Genomic DNA, 21,546 nt, shown 5'->3' on the forward strand with positions numbered 1-21,546 from the left:
GCCTCCCTCCCTGGATTTATCGCTGCATAGCTGTAAAGGTCGTTAGCAGAGGAGACAGCATTTATTTCTCCTAGTTGAAACATTATTTATAATATTAAGGTGATGAAAATTTGCATAGCTGTTTCTTTTATGAGCAGATATATGGATAGAGAAGCAGCTAGGCTCCGTTCRGTAAATTACTCTCAAAAATACATCGTGGTGAAATTTACTGTCTGAACTATTTATGATAAATATTCAGCTGCTGTTTGAGTCGGCTGTAGATGCTCAAGTCAGGTGGGCAGAAGAACCTCAGACCAGAAACATACTGGATCCTCTGTTTTAAAACACTGTTTTATTTGGACACATCTGTGATTTTATTTTACATGGAGACACAACAATGAAATAAAGTGTTCTGCTTGAGCCTARGTTACTCTTTGGAATTAAAAGATGAATTATCTTTGTTTCTGGTTGAGCCAAAGCAAATGCTTTTCCCATTTTTCATTCAGTTAATTTATACCAAGGAGACCATTCTTTTTGCGCAGCTTTGTTCCAGTAGCTGTGAATGTGAAGAGTACAGGGAARTTGTTTGTTTGTAATAAATTGCAGAGCAGCCAGCGAATATTTACCCATGATTGYGTCATCTATTAATTTATCCTCCTCCTCTGGAAGTTTTGCTGATATTCACTGATTTTTGGGTGCTGTATACTACCAATATRCTTTACTGAGAACTCCTAGGCTTTTTCTGAGAATATACTCTGATGTCATTTGCTTTCAGTGTTTGTTCAAAGTTGGTTAGAAAAAATCACGTAAATTGACAATATTTGACTTTTCGATTGCTTCAAGCAGTTTGCTGCGCAGGTGCGATTTACTGTTTAAAAATGATTTATTTCTGAAGTCATTCATATAAGCGACGTTTTCTGTGTGTCTTTTTTCAGTGATTTGAGCAACAACAGCATAAGCGTGCTGGCCAATTACACCTTCAGCAACATGACTCAGCTGTCGACACTGTGAGTAGTCCCAAGTTCTGACAACAGCCTTAGCTGCTTTCCTGTTCTCAGTCTCAGGTGTTAAACAATGCTTCTGTACCTCGTTGCTGATGAGAGCTGATGGCTTTCCATGCTGCTGCTCAGTCGAATTAGCAGTGAGCGGCTCAAAGGAGAGGTAGCATTTTAACGCTGGTCTCTCGTTGTGCCAGGATCCTGAGTTACAACAGGCTGCGGTGCATTCCGGTCCGCGCCTTCGACGGGCTCCGGTCCCTCCGCGTGCTGTGAGTACCACCTCCGCCCTGGCGCTGTGTCACGGCTCGTTCGAATGCTCTTGGTGGCAGGGAGGATTTTAATGAGCAGATGGCTTTCACTTGATTCAGTAGCCATAAATATTTTCACACAATTAGCTTCAATGTACTTGTACTTAGTTGCAATGTGTCTGGTAACAACTAGAACAGGTGAATGCTAAAGTTTGGGAAAAAGCAATTATATGCTTGCAGGATGAATGACTTTCCTCTGGTAGTCCAAGGACAAGAATGATCATGAAAACAGGCTGCCAAGAGACTGTGTAKAGTGTTTGTCTCTTCTGCTTGAACAGTGTTTGGGCATACCATGGGGAAGCATATTTATCCATAAAGACAAATTGTGTTTTAGAATGTAACTTTCCCTTGTATGCTTCATCAAGAGTGTCTTCACTGTAAACTTGTGCATTTTCAGAATATTTTCAGTTTACTTAGATTGCTACAGCCAAGTTTTTACGTGAAAGAAGAATGCAGTCTGAAGAGAAGCAAGTTAGAAGTCTGAATGCTAGCACAACGAGTTAGGCACACCAGTGGCTTTGCACCACTGATCYGAGATGCTAAAATGTCTCCAGGATCTTTAAGTAGTGAGGGAAATTTCACCTTTTGGTGACAGAGATGTGAGCATGCTTGCAGATGACCATCTGTGATTTCCATCTGTGGAGATCCTTTTCTCCAGGCTTTTTTTCCTGCATAGCTGCTTTCTGCAGCTTCCTGGGTTGGACAGTTTGCTCAYAATCCCTTCTGAAAGTCATCTTCTATGTAACACCTTAGAGCAATAAGATGCATTCAGCCAAGCTCTTCACTGTGGTTTCAGCRGTAAAATAGGTATCTAGGTTTCAGCCTCCTAATTTATAGGACAGTTTTAGAAGCCTCATTTTTTGTTGTTAAAACCAAGAAAGATAAATGATTTGGGTACGTTGATTTAAGTTTGGCCTGGGACGCGAGTTTCTTGCCCACTGGGATGGTCACATCTGAGCTGTTACATAAGTCCTGAAATTCAGCCACAGATGAATTACTGTGTTTCTTGGCCAAATAAATTAYTCCATATGGAGCTTTCTTCTGGCCTGCTTATGATACGCATGCTGGCTTCATTAAAGCTGGTTTGGGAATCTCTACCTTAGACTGCAGTGTTGAGATACCCTATCTCACTCTTGCCAATAGTTACAATTTGTCTTTTCGCTTCTGCTCTTGCRGGCCATGTATGGACAGAAGTGAAGGGCAGTATTTTAAGTACCARCTGTTACTTTTGGGCTTTCTTAAATGATCAACTAATCTGATTTGAAAAGAACTTTCTCCTTCAAGGGAGAAGCCCTCCCTGTCTTGTGCAGAGCCACGCAGGTGAAATGGAGCCTGGGTGGGGATCTCCATCTCTGCTCCGCACATTTGGAAGCCCCCAGATTGATTGCATTTGTTATGGCCTGCAAAATTCTGGTATCAGCTACAACTTTCACCACATGTCATCCACGTTATTATTAAAAATCAATTCTCCGGGGGGAAAATGGGCTTCGGAGTGACAGTGTGCAATCTGTTATTGTCAGTTATTTTATTATCCATATTCTCAGGAGAATTTAAAGGAGAAACATCAGCAAAACAATTTCCACATTTTCAATTTATTTTAATAAAATGAACATAGAGATCTCATTACCTTTGGCTGTGCTTGCCTTGGAAGGTAACCAATTCTTCTCGTACCTGCTTCTGCGTCTCCCAGATTCCTTCCATTCTCTTCACTTTTTGTCCATCAGTAGTAAATAAAGTAGATAGGTATTTGAAAATCAGAATAACACGAATGGAAGTTGTAATTGTGTGGCTCTCTGAATCTGCCCTCTGTGTCTCAGACTTGCATATTTTAACTCGCTTTCAGCACAAGCCCAACTGAGGAGAGGGCAGAGTCAGCATGTTTAAGCGTGAGCCTGTATATGCTTCAGTGTTTACACAATTAGGCCTTTAATCTTAGCGCAGCTTRTCCATAAGTGCAGCTAAAGTGTGCTGAGGAGCTGTTTTAACAAAATGTCTTCAGAATCTTTTTTAATGAGCAAAAGTTGATATCAGTAGCTTTTTCTACCAAAACTATTGCAGTGAAAAGCGGTGATTTTCTTGTTCAAAACTGGTCTTTCGAGAAGCTAAATGTAGCTAGAGTTTGGAAAAACTGATATAGACACAAGGCAATTATAAATGTTATAACTCCCTGGCTGGCCTGAATTGATTATTTTAAAGATTATTTTTATTATGTGAAAATGTTGTAACTTCTGACATTTGGATCTGATTTAATTAGGAAAGAAAGTCCAGAAATAGAAACGTTATTTCAGATCACTAGACAAATTTCCATGTTATGTTCAAAAAAACCTGATAAAACGAACTACAAACTATTCTACTAACATTAACTATTTAGTTTTCCTGAAAATTAATGGATATATCCATATATACCTCAGTTAAGGAGCTCACATTAATACAAGACACAGTGGTAGTTCAAAGCTCACCCAAACACGGTACTGCCTGAGATGATGAAATTGCTGCGATACTCTTCTGACGCAACTTTGAAACCGGTTTTTGCGGTATTCTTTTAATGTTGGCCGTTGCACCGAAATGCCCTAACTGATCTTTTTTTGCATCACTGAATGCCTGCTCGCCGTTTCCCAGTAAATCCGTGACAGACGCTGCTGTTGCGAGCGGCGGCGCGCTGTTGGCGTTGGCGTTGGCGCAGCGAGCTCCCGGCCTGCCCCGGCTCTGCGGGCGCCGGTGTCCTTCGGGGCTCGCTGCGGGTGTTGACGGTGTTTGCCCCTGCCGAACGCCGGCCCTGCGTTGCTCAGCCAGACCCGTGGCCGCGTTGCTGTCTGCACAGGGCGCGCTGTTTCCTGCCAGAGCATCCCCTTGGCCGCTGTCGCAGCCGGGCGCTTCCTAGCCGGGGGCCCCGTARAAGCACGGCGGTCCGCGCGGGAGGGGCTGCTCGCCATCGGCGCCCTCCGAGCAGCCCGAGTAGCGTGGCACCTGGCTAATTCAAACACTGCTCGCCGACAGTCTGGATCTTACCGTCGTCGTAAACATCGGCGCGCGGAAGTAGCGGAGCGCGGAGGCGCGGGCAGTGCCGTCTGTCCGTCCGGCTGTCAGTCCTCGTGTTGTAACRTGCTGCTTGTCCCCGCTCCAGGACGCTGCACGGGAACGCCATCGCCACTCTGCCCGAAGGCTCCTTCGCTGACCTGGTCTCCCTCTCCCACCTGTAAGTACTCGTTCCCRCGTCGCCTCTCTCGTGGCCAGCTCTAGATTTCTGAAGCAGCGCCAGTTACTACGAATGTAGAATTGTGCAGTGACCCCGTTTGTCCCGCTCTTTTTCTATATTGTGCTCCTCTTATCCAGACAGCATCTGCTCAAAGGAAGTAAAATAAATACTAGAACCTGTTGTTATGAGTTACCAAAATGTTTTCTTAAGGAAAATCAAACGAGCAAATGTGACAGTTTCCTCGTCTGTGTGCTTTGTGTTCAAGGCTTTCTTTCAGCCTTGTCTACGTGAAATGCCGGGCATGTTACGGTCCACGAGGGAGGCAGGAAACCTCCCACAAAGAGCAAATACTCAGCAAATGGGAATTCTGTGCTTAATAAGTGTCGTATGTTTTGCATACTGAAATGTGGTCGGTATGTGAACTTGAATCACTACCTCAGACATATATATACATATATATATATATATATATGTATATATTTAATCTATGGAAGTTGGTCATTTCACGGCATTAATACTTCATTCTGTAATTTACAAAAATTAAAAGTTACAGGAATTTCACAAAATGACTGTTCTGTTGATGGAGGTACAGGGTATTTGTAAATGCAGTTTAGCAGAAGAAAGACAAGTAAAGACAAATAACAGCTGTTGCAATGCAAACTAGAACTGTAGCAGTCAGTGCCATAATCCAGGAAAAGGAAAGTTTGTGCATTGAGATGATGTGCGATACTGCATATCGTTGGACAATAGATGTAGAAGAAAAGTAATTTTGCGTGTTCTGTTTCTTAATTTCTGTCCCCAGATAATCAGAGGGTTGGGTATGTCTCGGCCAGTTTGTGAAGTGGCTGGTTTCACAAGGCACTAGCGACTGACAGATGCAGAAAGTATTTTGTGCTCTGATGGTGCCCTGCTGCACGAGAGTTCATGTAGGCRTGTGCACACATGTCGGGACACRCACRCACACAGATGTGTGCATGTGCACATTTAACATAGGTTCTATATYTCCGTTTCTTTCTTTGCAGCCTTAAATATGCCCATATAATATATCAAASTAGAACACTTTATACTGTCATCTTGACTTTCAAGTGTCAAGTCTAGCTCTTGGTTATAGCATTTTCTTTGAGCTCAAACTCATTTCTGGTTAGAACATATTAAAATTCAACAAATTTCATGGAATATTTTTAGCATTCAGGATCAGTTAGGTTTTAGTARGTGTCCTTGGTCCGTGATGTCTGTGTAATGTCTCTGCCTCAGTTTTCCCTCAACAATGAAACACGAAGAGATCTCGGACTGATATGAGCATAGCGATCATGTGAAACATAGGAACGTCTTAGGAAAGTCATCTAAACAGAAATCATATGAACAACTGAGGAAATTTCAACCTCTGCCTGTATGAATTTTTAACTGAGACATAGCCATCTCGCAGTTTCAAGCTTGCACCATGATATCTAAGTCCACAAAATGCTTTGCACAAGATTTATTTCCTCGTAGCGCTCCCAGGATAGTACATTCATTTTGCGTGTTGGTTTGGAGTGACAGCCTGACTGAGTTGAAGCCCTGGGTCTGCACGGAGAAGTGCAGTGACACTTCCATATTGGGAAACTGGCTTCTGAGGGTATTTTTAGAGCTCCAGAGATAAACATATCATGCCCCATTTGTTTGGATTTTCCTCGGGGTTTACTTTAAATGAAGTGCAGACATGATTTTCCTGGGTAAACTGTTCACCTTAGGGAGTGATAAAAACCCCTTTGGCCCAACGCAATCGCTGCAGTCTATCTGTTTAGATGTATGTGCTGCCAGAAATGTAAAATACACAAAGCTCAAATGAACAGTAATAAATAGGATCCATAAAATAAATAAGACCTGTCTGGGGTGTAATTTACACAGCTGAACAATTGAATTTTACTGCGCAACTGTGCTCTCCAGCTTCTTTAAAGAGGAGGCAAGGCGATCATATGAAACTTTAAGCAACTGCAATGATCTTGCTAGTTTCTAAGCTCTTTACATGCCAGAAAAAGCTGTGGCTATTGAAAAGAAGTCATACATAATTGAAGATAAATTCTTTTTGAGCTCTTCCTGAGATATGGATTTTCTGGGAGAAAGCATGGGCTTGGAATAATTTTGAAAATGATATAAAAATTTGAGACTGATCAGATGCGTACCGGGGAACCTGCAAAGGGCAGGACAGGTACTGCGGCTGGGGAAYGCTGAACAGGCAGGTGCTGAGCAGGGTGAGCAGCCTGCGCTTTCTGCATCAGTTCAAGTTACACAGGGTCAAATGAATCATTAGAATTGCCAAGAAATATTTTCAGTGTAGACAAAGCTATTGTTCTTAGTCAAAGCCTTTGTAATAGCTGTAAAATGGTTTGTTACTGGAAGAACAGAACTTGAGATCTAGATAATTTGATCATTTTTTCCAAAACTGTTTAAAGCCCAGCAGAAAATATTACCCAAATTTCCTGTACATTGTAAACAGCATATTGTCTTAATATAGCTATTATAACAACCTGTTTTATAGMTATATCTCACTGAAGACAGAGGAAGGTTTGCAAGTGATATACCCTTTCTGCCAACTGTTTACTACTTTATTTACTTAAATCACATAATCATCTGTTTGGACTGTGTCTTTACCAACTTGTTTAGTTCGGTGCAACGACAATAATATTGTCTCTTCTGTACTCAAAATTATGTTTGATTACCTATAAAAATAAGCTCTTTTATCTCCGTGTTATCRTGAGTAGAGTTGTTAACCTTGAGTAATTACCTAGAGTAATTAACCTTGTTCTAAGTTGCTTAAAAAAAAAAGAAAAGAAAAGAAAAGAAAAAGTGTCCAAAGGCTGAAGGGAAGTATCTGCACTGCATTTTGAAAATGCTGGTGCTGGTATTTCATTACAACACAAGATCTTTTTTTACCTCCAGGAAATATTTTGCTATAATGGACAGAGTGTGTGACAGAACACGTGAGTGAAAATACAAGAATTCTCTATAGTTCCTAAACACGGAAAGACGCAAAAGATACGTGTGATGATTTCTGCAGTTGTACAACGTTATTGCCAATCATTTYCAGCATCTATAGAGCAGCTTTATTTCCAGTGTACTTCATGAAGAGTAACTAAGAGGGGTAGCTAGTGTTCCCTTGTCCTCCCCCTCCCATTTTTTATATTGCAATTGCTCCGTGTTAAAGGTAATTTCTGGGTCCAACTTTTGTTGTTGCATTTTGGTTGCCCTTGGACAAGGGAGCTGGTTGATCACAGTTACACAGTCAGAAGGTTGACCCAATAGGGTTTTTTTCTATTGTAAGCAATGGATTTACAGAAGGAATGGATGGATATTTTTTAATATTGTGCTGCAGTACACATTTAATTTTGATGAATGAGCCTGGGATGGGGTTTGAACCTATGAACTCTCATTATGAATCTGTTGAGGGCACAGTGGTTTCATTAGTCACTCCAGTAGAAATGTATCAACAAATTTAGTGAGGTTTCTATCTTAATATCCTGTCTGATATTTTTATTTGAAAGAAGCTTGAGTTTAAAATTCCATCCTAAAAATAGTTTTTAACGAATGCAATAATAATGAAGTCTAAAACCCAGTTTGCTTTACTGCTTTTCTGTAACCTCTCTTCCTTGTGCTTATCTTTTAACCATTTAGTTAATTTTCAATTCAAGTGTTGCACAACTGAAGCGTTACAGTTACTTTCAGAAAAATAAATGTAGACTTCCCATGTGCACTTCTTCATACTTTCMAAAATCGTTTGTAAACTGCCTGTTCTCAAGTGTGGACTTTGTTCATAAGTGACTAATTACCTCAAAAGACACTTTTCCTGTCAGGAAAAGGAGTCTAAATGCATCAAGACAGCACCTAAATTTAAGGCAGATAGGCGAGTGTTTTCTTTTTGGATAGAGCTCTGTGAATAATGGCAAAGTTATGTGAATTATAATTATACTACTTAAATGCATCTATTGCAACCATATGGCCTCACTCAAGGGATGGGTTAACYGGCAAATGTGTTTTCAAAGCCCATAAACAGACTTAGCGGACACCAGGTTTCTGTTTTGAAAGCAGAGGTCTCCTCTGTGCACATGGTTCATCCGCGAGGGGACTTTAACATGAGTCACCAGATCCAACCTGACAACATTCGCTATTGCAATATGCTTGCAAAGGCCGGATAGTTAAAGAACCAACCCAATAAATTTGACGAAAACATGATAGGCTCTTGATCTTGCTTGGGCATAATTGTTTGAAAACGAGATTTGTTGTTAGATATTTCTCCAGTGTCCCCAAGTAATGATGGGAAGAAAGGAAAAGAAGGGGGATGCTGGAGGAGATTTTTCCAAGTCACTTCTTGACCGTTCAGTTGGTTTCTCTGCCATGTTTTGGAATAAGGCGTTCCTGTAAAAGTGCAGAATAAAACATGCCCCAGTGGGGTTAGGGACATTACCTTTGCTCGCAAGGCGAAATAACCGCTGTTGAATGTTTTCCACCCTCAGGGCCCTGGGCACCAACCCTTTGCACTGCGACTGCAGCCTGCGCTGGCTCTCCGAGTGGGTGAAGGCGGGCTACAAGGAGCCGGGGATCGCGCGCTGCAGCGGGCCGGACCCCATGGCCGACAGGCTGCTGCTCACCACGCCGACCCACCACTTCCAGTGCAAAGGTAGGCGCCGGCGCGGAGCCGCTCGACGGGGCGCCTTCGCCGCCCTCGTACGCCATACCGTGGCCAGCTGCTTGGTTTCCGAGGGAATTGGGGAGGAGCTGGGTTTGGCTTTCATTTCCTGAGCCAACGGGTTGCAGTCAAGTCACGTTTGCAAGTTTTCCTCCGCAAAGTGGAGTTTGCTGCGCCGCTGTAATGGAAAACAGCAAACCTCGGAAGAGTCCGTGTTGCTGTTGGTAGCTCCATACTGCTTAATGGCAAGCTAGCATGTAGGATGTCACAGCTTATTTGATCAAATAAATTGGTTTTGGCCCTCTACCTACCCCAAAAAACTTTGGTTACATAATGGTTACTTTAAAAATGTGGAGCACTGCAGTTGTTATTCATATACACTTGAAAACCGAGAAACGGAGAAYTCTAGCATAAAGCAGACATTTGCCAAAAGTATTTTCATTTGAAGATCCACAAACTGTATGTCCTCGTCAGCTCTGTAGCACAACCTGTATGTTATGGAAATGTTTTATATCAGAATCTAGTATCCATTCAGGAGAGGCTTGTGATGAAGCTGTTAGTGGTATGAGATAGTAATAGGCAGAAACATGCTGTGTTAGAGAGCAGCTAGACAAGTGATAAGGTTTTTACTTGCTTGGGGATAAAGTAAGTAGCATGTTATGGAATGCGGATTAGCGTATACCTGTATATTGTCATTGTAAAGGGAGAGTTGTTGAAGATTTGCTTAGGTTACTGGCAAACATGCGAAGATCRAGTGTAGATCAAAAGAAAGGTCCGTGGTCGTTCTTAGCAATGGAAATGAGGGCACAAAGCCTGTGCTCAGTTCTCTCGGAGTGCCGTGCACGCTCGCGGTGCTGCTTGGCAAGGTGATTTCCTAGAGGCTGGGGTTAAAACTGCTGAACTAACAGAAGATGATGGTGAGGGGTGTGTAAAACATAAGTTCCCAAGCTCAAGCTGAGCTTTCTAGCTTTCARGTATATTGTAATTTAATTATTTTGAAATACCAGTCTCAAAACTATCAGAAGGGTCAACAGTGCCCCTGTGCCACGTGCTGCGGGCCCTGTGTAAGCAGCACCCGGCCGGCTTGTCTAGAGAGAGCCCACAGATGTCCTCTGTGACCTCCGGTAACTAGTACATTAAGGAGGGGGGAGGGAAGACTTCTTTTTGCTATAATTGTGTTTTTGGCCTATGACTGAGCAGAAGGTTATGTCTCAGCAGAGCCAAGAAAATAGAAGTATGCAATGTGCAAGTCATGCAAACTCAGCTCTGCTTTTTATTAAATTGCCCTTCTAGTTATGCAGTAGTGGAGAGGAATGTGCTGGGCTGAGGGCATTTTGCTATATGGATTTATAAATCAAATCACCAAGGGTAAAACAATAAACTACTTAAGCGCTAGAAGCTAACACTGCGCTTATTAGCTCCCACATTGATTAGCTGTGATCTATGCCATAGGAATAAATGGAAAATGTACGTCTGTGTAGTATAAAATAAATAAATAATAGAACACATTCTGGCTTAGTGACCTCTAAATCCAGCAGAAGAGCTGTACTGGTGTCTGTGTCTCTTGAGTTCCTCAAGCAGCAGAATGTCACTATGTATACCCTGGGAGGATCAAGAGAAAAGTAGCTCCGGTGTGTAGCTCTCCACCCCTCGTTGGTGCCAGAAATTCGTCTGTTATTTCCTCTCACTGTCCTAACTACGTGTTAAAACATGCATGACATTTAGTTAGACATAAAACACAAAGATAGAAGAGGAAGGCAATAGTCTCTTATTTTTTGGGGGGGATTTTTTAATCTTTGTATATTTTTCCTTGATATTTCCTGGTTTTCGTGCTGCAGTGAACTGTGTGGTRGCTCTGTTAATGCCATTGCCATCAGTATGGGGTCAGGATGTGGCCTTTAGACTGTAGGCTCTTTTCAACAGAAACTCCTTGGTATCCATTTCTGTGATAGCGTTACCGCCTAATAGGTACTGTATGCATGTTCTAAGTTAATAATGAAGGTTTATGTCTCATACAGGACTGCCAAAAGCAAAACCTTGACAGGAAGAGATCTTGGTATCCCTCCCCTCCCCTTAACATGTAGCATTCTCTGTTGGAAGGTCTGTGCCCACTTCTGATCAGCACAGGACCAGTTTTAAGMTATTTTAAAATGTATTTTCTTAAAATTGAAACAATTATTATAAAGGCTTTGCTACCTGATACAATTTAACCCCTTGTAAACTGTTTGGTTTTATYTGTGGCTTGTAAAAGCCATTAGGTCATTAATATTTGAAACTTTTCCACTTTAGAGTCAACATTTTCTTAATTTTAACTATAGCTGTCTGACTTAGCTTTCTGTAACGTCCTGGCAATAAAATATTGATTGATTTGGTACCGCAGATACACTTGGTATTGTTTTGGTCTGGCGTGCAAACATCACTACATTTTTAGGAGAGCTGTGTTCAAAAATGTGGTTTACTAAATGATTTAAATATGGGTGTGCATGTTTACCAGCATAAGCTAGCATGTTTGCCTATTTAGCKATGTTGCATTTTTCCCAAGTATGTGAATGTTGATTATCTTTCTTCTGGGCAGAACAGGAGGGAAATAAGTTTTAAAATCRGTTCAGATTAAGGATGGTAGAACGCTTTGCACCTATGCATTTCCATAAACCTCTAGCTAACTCACGCATGTTTTTCATTTCTGCTGTTGCATCTGCACTTTCATTCTTGTTACCAGCCATAGAAATGTCATAATATTGTTCCCTAAGGGTTGCTATTGCAGAATTTCCTGCACTGGCAGAAGGAAAGATTGCTGAAAACCATATATATAAGCCCATTCTCTGGAGATTTCCAGGATGTTTTTTCAGAGCTGATGTTTGTATGTTCAGATGAGAATATAAGCATCATTGAGTGTTGGCCAGCACTTGATTTAAGTACTTAAAATCTCTCTAATCCCTGGGAATCCAGTGCTGTTGCATAAAGTTCCACCAGCAACATGTGTGTTTGTGCCAGCATAGGGGGAGTACTGCGCTAGAAAATACATGTGTGGAAGTACCAGCAAGTATTAATGTTGTAATTTGGCTCTATGTTAATACACTGTTTTGACTTTCCAGAGCCGGTGGATATCAGCGTTGTGTCCAAGTGCAACCCTTGCCTCTCCAACCCGTGTAAGAACAACGGGACGTGTACCAATGATCCGGTGGAGTTCTATCAGTGCACTTGTCCTTTTGGCTTCAAGGTAAAACTATGACTGAACTACACGTAAAGCAATAATATATTACCCCTGCCTTCTGTTTTCTTAACTGTTGTACCACGAGGAGTCAATTTTACAGGCAACTGAGCTCAACAGCTCTCTTACTCAAGCAGATTGTGTGTGACCTTTCAACTGCAGTCAGCTACAAATTTTTATCCTGTGTAACAGGAAAGGTATTTCTTTCTCTCTGAGCCATGAATATATAGATGCATCCTGAGCCACCTTCTGTAGCTGACCATACTTTGAATGTGGGGTTGGACTAGGTGATCTCCAGAGGTGCTTCCAAGCATTAGCCATTCTGTGATTCTAAGATGTAGAACATCCTTATGAAACGGCAAGTTGATTTTATCTTCCTTTTCATTTCTTTTCTTTTATGAGCATGGAAGTAACAGGTTCATAGACTGCCAGGCCAAAAGGAAGGCAATTCAGRCTAGAATTTAAGACCAGTTTAATCCAGGGCAACAGCATGTTCTGATGCCTGCTAGCTTATATCCATTTGCACAGACTGATTTGGAGAAAGATGACAGTTATCAGAGATGGTACTACAAATTCAGCTGCTTCTGACATCTGAGCACTAATGTCTGTAGAGTCATCTGAAATTCTGTATGTGTCAAGTGCTGTGAACACGCAATTAGTTGGAGCTGATGATAACACTGTTTCCCTTCTCTGTTTGCCTGGAGTATGTCCCAGGTGGTGACGGAATAATTGTGGTAGATCCCTGAAACACTAGAAGATGAATGATGTAAAGCTTATTTTTTCTGTTTCACCCCAGTGCCCCCAYGCCTATTATTCAAGAGTAATAGTAATTGTCTTTCAAGATTGGAAAAACCTTTGGTGATTGTCTCCCATTTTTGAAAAACCTTCTACGCATTGGGCGTATCAGCCTGCAACTTTGCTAGGACCTTGAAAGACCATGTTGTCAAAAATTCATTTAACTGAGACTGACTATTTTGTATCAATTGATTTGTCTTTTTGAGGAGGGAAACTCTGGCTGTTTGTCTTCTCAGGTTAGCGGAGCAAAGAGAGGGCATTTTAATTTGATGCATAATGTAAACCAGGCTGAATTCTTCAACTGGGACCAGGTAACTGTTAGGATAACTTCAAAAGTAAAAGCTTTCAATACTAGAAGGAAAATATATAGCTACTTGTGTATGTCTTACTCTGGAAGGCATGCATCATGGAGCAGATATCCAGGGTATTCGGAGTGGTCTTGCGTATGTCTCCCATTATCTTTTTTACTTTTTGCAGCATTTCTACATTAGCAAATGCACTAGTATAGATGCATTTATACTAGTATAAGCTAAATTTACAAAGGGAGGATTTATTAAAAATAATTGAGACTAATCCTTTAGCTATATTACAATTTCTAGTGTGAATTAGACCTTGGTGTGCAACAGTTTTACTTAGAAAGGTCTTCAGTAAACCCTTGAAGTGACTCAGTTTAAACATCTCGCAGAGCATCTAGCTTTTCTCATCTGTTGCACGAGTTCTCGGGTGACATTCGGTGTGTGAACTCGGTCTGATCCAAAACCGCTTGTGTGCTTGTAAGCACCAAGCTGTCATCCAGCCACAGCAAAGAGCAAACAGACCCAGGCAGGGCATTTAAAGCAAAGCAAGGAGTTTAAAAATACTGACTGGATAACAGTACAGGGAGAATTGGGGGAAATTTAATAAGCAGAAAAGAACCCTGTGTCTTGACCACAGGTTTCTGAGTAAAAATGAAATTTGACAGGTCCAAATGCAAACCATATGAAAGGAGCCCTCTATCTCAACTAAGCCGTTCTCCACCAGAGATTCATGCTAATTCAATAACAATACCTTGCTTCCTTCTCACCAGCCAGCACCAAACAACTCTATCCATCTGGAAGCTATTTCCCAGACCTTGATAAATTGCCCTAAATCTGCCCTCTCAGCATTTGTTTTTCCTTGTTTGATGTAGATTTTGAAAAAAAATCCTGTGTGGAGGAGTGTATCTATAAAGTGAAAAAAACCACCTTTTTTTTCAAACCTGACCTCATTCAGATGAGCTGAAGGCTATACAATGTTCCCTGAAAGGAGGTGTCAGTTATGTGGGGTTTCAAYGCTCCTGCTGGCCTTCAGAGAAAAACAGTGTATCAACTAGCACAAAGCTGCTTGTGTGACCAGTCGCCAAACTGGTGCCTGATGGCATCAGGAATTTCTCCCAGTTACTCTAGATGCCACGCTTGCAAAAGCTGAGAGTCGTCTTGCTCCCTGTGCTGTTGAAGATGGCCCAGTCTGTACTAGGACTCTTACTTTTCATGGTCCCCAAAATGCTTTTTCATATCAAATGCATAGATTATGGGGGCTTGGCAATTTATAATGCTGGTCTGAGTGAGCTTTAAAGTGAGGTRACTCATGGACTGTCTGAGCTGAAGGGCCAGTGGACTGCAAGTCATATTTAATGAAGACAGAAATAGGGGCTGCTTGCTTCCGAAGGGGGGAGGCTGAGTGCGGAGAGCTTCTGTGCTGCTGCGCTCCTTTCCTCAGGCTGGTGGGGGAATGTTTCCTAAAGTTGCTAGAGGTGCGGCGTGGTGGAAACGGTGCTTCTGGGGCTCTCCGTCGATGCCTCACCAGGCGGGCAGGAGCTGGTGTGAGGTTGTCACCTCTGGACCCACTGGCTGTGCCCCCAAAGCCTCCGGGTACAATGGGCCTTAGCACGAAACATCTCCTAACGTTCCTGTGTTTTCATATTAAACACAGACACAGGTGGAATTACCCATCTGCATTTTTTTCTTTTCCCCACAGTACTTTCTGAAAGATTATTTAAATAATGTGTGTGGTTTAGATTGTAAAGCGTGCTTGCCAGTGTAGAAATGGAGCTTTCAGGGATGCTAGCGACCTGGAGAGCATGCGCGTGCGAGTGGCRGCTCTTTGTTGAACAGAGGATGGGACCAAACCAGTTCCTGCAGTGTGTGTGGCTTTCACATAGTCTCACTGATACTRTAAGATTTCAACAGAATAATCAAACTTACAATCAATATGTTTTGCCTTTGCTATATTCTGAAATTTATCTGAAAATGTCTTTTTGGAATTTTGGTCATTTTTTTGGTCTTTTCTATATATATAAATATATTTTAACTGAGGGAGCAACAAATGAAGAAGAGTAATTTCCTTCTTCCAAACAGAGCTATCTGTAGAACTAGGGGAAGAGAGTTTAAAATACATCTGTGTTTTAGCTAGTATGAAATATGAAGGAGCTTTGCCAAGCTGGAATATGAAATGCAATAGCTGCCCAGCCATTGCCACAGCCTTCTTGAGTGCCTGGAAAATGGGAGCCTGAGCTGCTGGGATTTGGAGATGTTTGTCATCTCTGGGTTCTGCTAGTACCCAAAGCTGTCTGAAATGGAAAGTGAGGATAGGTAAATTTGTTGTAGCACATAGCCCACATTTTAGGCAACAGATGCTGGTATGTGTCTGTGGTAGAGCTGCTCTGTAAAAGTTACCCAGCTCTGTTCACTTTGCTGCTGAGTTCAGCTGGTGTCTTCTTATAGCAGCACTGCAATATCTCGCGAGTTCAAGCAAATGCACTGGAATTTTCATCCAGAATGTCAGATACAATTGGAGAAATCCTGGGAAAGCTCTGGGGCACTGGAGAGACGGTATCCTCTGCAGCCCGACTGTTGTGGTGGAAGGCATAACAGCGAAGCTGCAGCAAGATTCAGTGAGGAAGCTGGCTCCGAACTTTTGCTGGGAATTTGGCTCTTCCTCATCCCCTTCCTCCCCAGAACTTCATTGCTGAGGTGAAGGTTAGAAATTTAGAGTCACAAAGGAAAAACATCTCTGGGATATATGGGATTCATGTATATCCGATGTTTATGTGCCAGCACTTGCATGGATAGATGCAACCCAAGCAGAGGCTGTGACGGCTCAGCACAGGGATGGTGAGCAGGTTGTGTTAGGACAGGCCYTGCACCGTTAGCACGGACTGAGTGCTGCGCTGGCTGTATCATTCACTCCTGAGGGCTCACATGGCCTCGCGTTTGCTTGCGGCATGGGCCAAGCCAAGTTTGCTGCGTTTGCGCTCTGCGATGTAAGTGTACCTCTGTTGCGTTGTACGAATCATCTCTGAGTCCTAGAACGATGGTTGTCGTAGGAATAATCAACAAAGAACTGATTTTAAAAGAAAAATTTCATAGTGTTTGCTTATCCACATGTATGTTGGACAGCTCTTGTAGCTCAAAGCCTGGATAGTGCATATTTTTCCAACGGGCCAGCTTCTCACTTAGATGTACTGGTTTGGGTGGGGTTGTACAAGTGTAGCTGGGAGTCGGGTTTGGCTCCTGACGCATGCCAGCTGTGTGAGAGTACGAGGATTCTAGTTTTTTCAGCTAATACTGTTTGGAAATAAAACTCCTTGCTTTTGTTTCTTTGGATCTAGTAACATATGCACATAGTCCCCTTATATATCATGCAGTGCACAAATAAATCCCCACGCTGGAGTTCCAGCAGGAGGAGAAACTGGCAGAAGCTTTTAAATCCAGGCTGCCCTCCTCCATGTGAGGTGAGGGTTCAAACGTCTCTGTCTTTGCGTGTTGCTCTGTTTGGGCCTCTTTCTTTTTCCAGCGGCAGGGTAGGGAGGACAGACAGTGGAATGCAAGTTTAATGCCAAGTTTCAGGATGAAGAAATCAGCATAGCAAAATACTGCTCGTGTGTGGTGATTCTGCCTTAAATGCACATTGTGATAATTTCTCTTATAGGACATATGTTTATGTGGTTTTGGCTGGTTTATTTTTTGTTTGTTTTGACCATGCTTAAAATATTTATTAATGAATGTTGAAAGAAGCATTTTCCACTCTCATTTAAATAATGCAGAAAGCCCTTAGGGGTGAAAGATAATGGGTGGCCATGTAAAATAAGACCTGCAGCTACATGTAGATTTGTACGGCAAAGACCAGTATCAGGTGTTTATAATTTGCATAAATGCACCTAGGGCAGAAAAAGCCGCAGATAGCATAGCATTTTCCTGGGCATGCATATTCCCTAAAACCTACTGTGCGTCAGCCAGCCCTCTGTGTGTTTCTTTTTGACCTTTCTGTTACAGTAGGTTTAAAGGAAATGGAAATCTACATTCAGAAGAGCATAAAAACGAAAGGCTTAAGGAGGGGTCCCGCCCCGGTTGCTGGCTGAAGGTGGCGAGGCRTGCGGACACCCACCCCAAGTCCCGTAAAAAGCACAGTGATGTCTCGTGGCATGCCCTGATGAGGGCTCTTAGCAAGAAAGCCAAATCTAAAGAAGTATTTCCATTTGTGTTAGGGCAGCAAGAAAACAGATGTGGAGCAGCTTGAGATATTTGCTGTGATGGTTCAGTGCTGTGTCGGGAGACGGAGCTGAGCAGCGAGGTTAAGGTGGATAGTAGGCCATGGAGGGCATGTGGCCCAGGGGAGGGCGTGTGGCCCGGGGGCTCGGGGTGGCCGGTGTGCCTTATTTCCCCCAAGTGTTTTTACTACCCTTTATCTGGTCTAGTTCTAAATGCCTTAAGAGAGAGGGCTCCTGATCTTTCTCTTCCCAGAGTAAAGGGTGAGGGAAAGTTTTTATTGGCTTTCCATCTGATTTTCCATATGTTTGCTTGGTTCTGTTACACTAATAACATTTTTTCCTCTGTGGTTTGCCTGTCTTTCAGGTGATTGCCAGTTGCTATATCTCTGTTTAATCAAGTTCTCTTCAACCAGCTCTCCTYGTCCCGCCAGTTCTGCAAAATTGAATCAGTAGCAGTGGTCACAGCTGAAAATCCTTATTTTTAGATTCCCTTGTGATTGTCTGTCATCTGCGAGCCTTGAGGCTTCCTTGGCATTGACCGGCCGTGAGGATGTGGCTTTGGGTTTCTTTTGTCGTGTGAGAACGTGAACAGAGATTTGTGTCGCGGCTGGTCCTTCCCCTGTCTTTCGAGGATGATGAAACTGGTGAAACTGCTGTAAGGAGGCTAAGCTGAGAAGGAAGCTTTCCTTATAGTATGGGGCTAAACTCTCTCCTGCTAATAGAAATTATATATTGCCAGACCAGCTTGGGAATGAGTTGACTGCTGGGCAGAGGTAAGGGCACGTGCTCTGCAAGCACGTGTGTCCGTTGGGCGCTCGGTCRCTGTCTGTCCGTGCCAGGCTCAGACTGAGCCTCTCCAGCAGCTCCAGCTCCGTTTCTTTCAGAAATGTGATAGAGACTTTGGAGACTTTGGAGGTGTTTTCTAATCGCAGAAGCCCTTCCTTGTGTTAGGTGTCCGTGGCTTCCTGCGAGTGCTGTGTCCCTTCTCTCTCAGGCAGGCTCTGCATTCAGTTGGTTGAGTGTTAGGCATAGGTTGACTTGAGTAATAAGTTTAAAACACAACAACCATATTTTCTTGCATTTCCTATTTACTATAAATAGTATATTTATATATACTCTCTGCCATGTTCATGTTAGAAAAGAGCCGCTGGCTTTTGGTAGAGAGAGAAGGAAAGGTTTTCTATGTCATGGAAGCATGTTTTTAAAAAGAAATAGGCTCTGTAGTGTTTTAAGGGTACTAGAGACGTTGTTCTCATTCACAGATATTGACTGTATTTTAGACTGAATATGAAATATTTAATGTCTTTTTTTACATAAAGTTTTTGTTAGCTAGATTTTATGTACGGAGGCAGCCCTGGGCAAAATMAACTAGTTCAGTGTCCACAGCTCATTAATTTTCTTGTCCCATCTTCCGGCACATTTGCAGAGTGGGTTGCAYCTACCAGTTGATCCAGTAACTTTGGAAGCTCTTGAGCAGCCACCTCATCCAGTTTTGCACCTCTGGATTTCTTTTTAGTTATGCGCTATGTGAAACAACTCCATGATAGATAGATGACATATCTTTTGTCCCTGATTAAAAGCCCAAAAGACTATTGAAGCCTAAAGTGCTTCTGTAAGGAGAGTTTTAGAAGGACAATAAGGATTTACATACTAATTACTATAATTGCAAAATAAACTTCGGAAGCCCACTGAGAATTAAATTTCATACTGATAGGAGTAGAACCAAAGTTTTAAAAAAATAATATGATGAATCCTTGCACTTTGACTTTGACAGACATATTCTTGATTACTACCTACTGAGGTAATGGAAGGTGTATTATACCCTGGAGGAACATAAATCTTTCTGATTTAAATAAAATGAGGCTTAAGAGAGCAGAGTTCACCTAATTTACAATAAATTGACAATTGTGATTTATTAACAAGGACAAGGAAGTCACTAAGAAGTGGTGCTGCCATGCCCAATTATTSTTTAATCAGGTGCCAGATGAAGCTAGACTGGCATGGAAGATAACTGTACAGTGTTGAAGATGGTAGGATATAGMTAACGATTATCTGTATTTTTATTCCAGACGCTAATGGCTTGAAAGTTTTCGGAGAGAGTTAAATCAGACAAAAGGTGCCAGCAACAAAAGCAGCATCAATGTATCTTCTTTTCATAAGCTACTTCCTGTGTTRTTTAGCAAGTAGTATTGCTCACAGTGCTTGTGAGCCGTAGTGGACAGATCTTTTATTGCATTGTTGTGTCAATGTAAATATGGCTATAGAAGCAAAAATACTGAATTAAAAGAAGAACACAGAATTGTCCCGATAAATTCAATTTCATTTTAAAGCATTTTTCAGAACTTAGAAATGGACTAGAATGAAGTTTTTTGTGCTAAACTAATTGGTTCATAAACAGCAATCCTGAGGGAGTGCATTTTTAATACCCCATTGGGACAGATGACTAAAGAGAAGCAGTTAATTCATAACCCCTGTATGTACCCTAACCAAAAGGCAGCCAAGGCACGGATGCTTGTAGCATGGTCTGCTTTTAGGAGGAGTCGCAGCCTTTTGCAAACAACAGATGATCGAAATCTGTCTACTTCCACCTGGCAATCTAAAAGCTATCTGATCCAAAATTACTGGGATATTATCCATGCCTTGCCAAATAATTTGTATATATGCCTAAGCAGATGGATCTTACATRTAGCCTGCCAGCTCTTGTAGTCGACCTTGCCAATGAGCGTCATCTGCATCTTTTCCAGATTAAGGCTTAGCCATTACTTTCATGGCCAAGAACAGCATAAACAAGGAAATAGTATTACCTGGGTCTCTGGAGAGGTCCAAGTGAGTTCAGTTCTACAAAGTGTATTCAGACTACTGTATACAATGAATACATGTATGTATACATGTCAGCATGTGAGCTATCTGTGTATGTCTTAATATCAGTGAAATTGGTAAAGAGATCTGCCTTAAAGAGTTCTGCTGGTAAAATGGGAGTAGACTCTATGCTGTATTTCTTATACTTTGCGGCAGAATAATTTGGATTATTTCTATATTTTAAAGTTAGTTTAATTCTGCACTCGCGTTTGCAACGCCTCCAGTTACTTGATCTCTTTCCGTCGTGCAGCTGAGTGGCTATGTTTGCAGTGATCGCTTTTGAAGTTGTCCATCAAAGTCCTTCGTGTTGTAATTAGGATAACAAGATGGCATGCTAGCTTTTATAACTTGCTTTAAGATTTTCAGGATACTCGAAACTTTACCTTTCAACAATCTCAATATAGCAAATCTTTTTTTTTCTTTATAATGAAAGGCTCTGAAGTACAAAATTGTGAATAGAACTTAATGAGAGAATTTTTCCTACCAAACTTGTAATTGTGTGTACTGGCTCTGTGGCTGAATTTATGCCATCATGTTGCCGTGATAAACTATGCAAAATTCATCTTGTTTCTCCTTTGTATTTATGGCTTGTAAATGTATTTATTATTGGGAAACTGCTGAATACTTCATTCTTATTTCCTAGCTTAGTTTTCTTGTGAAATTGAGATTTATGTGGCCAAATTTTGTTTGTATGAGACATCTCTATCCCTTCCTGCCCTGGGAATGTTTGAATTTACTATCCAGTTCTGAGCATTTGTGACAAGGGGATAAAGCTTCGAATGAAGGAAGAAGACACTGTTAAAGCTGCTGCTAGATAAAAGACTGTAGCGATCGGTTTATCCCTTATTAGGCTGAATGCCATGAATCCCCTGTTAGCTGAATGCCGTAATTTGAGGAAAGCACTTGATCATAGTTCTCACTGTGCATCACAGAAGCAAAACTCAATTCAAAAATCCATCAAAGAGCTTAAACTGAATTCTCTCGTCAGTGCTGGGTGTCCATGTCTTCTGTTCTTTCTGGATGTGTTTTC

At 41.8% G+C, this 21,546-nt stretch overlaps 1 protein-coding gene across 2 annotated transcripts in view; it reads left to right on the forward strand.

The window, feature by feature from the left end:
• Nucleotides 1-21,546, forward strand: part of SLIT3 (slit guidance ligand 3) — a 469,515-nt gene that overhangs the window by 383,120 nt on the left and 64,849 nt on the right. For both annotated transcript variants that reach the window (XM_085299580.1, XM_085299581.1), the window contains 5 exons: nucleotides 915-986; nucleotides 1,175-1,246; nucleotides 4,410-4,481; nucleotides 8,972-9,135; nucleotides 12,240-12,364. In XM_085299580.1, the coding sequence (XP_085155706.1) occupies nucleotides 915-986; nucleotides 1,175-1,246; nucleotides 4,410-4,481; nucleotides 8,972-9,135; nucleotides 12,240-12,364 (505 nt within the window). The remainder of the gene's footprint in view (nucleotides 1-914; nucleotides 987-1,174; nucleotides 1,247-4,409; nucleotides 4,482-8,971; nucleotides 9,136-12,239; nucleotides 12,365-21,546) is intronic.

This window comes from Rhea americana, unplaced genomic scaffold, assembly GCF_003343005.1.
Source record: "Rhea americana isolate MKP2758 unplaced genomic scaffold, rheAme1 scaffold_150, whole genome shotgun sequence".
Classification (NCBI taxonomy): domain Eukaryota; kingdom Metazoa; phylum Chordata; class Aves; order Rheiformes; family Rheidae; genus Rhea; species Rhea americana.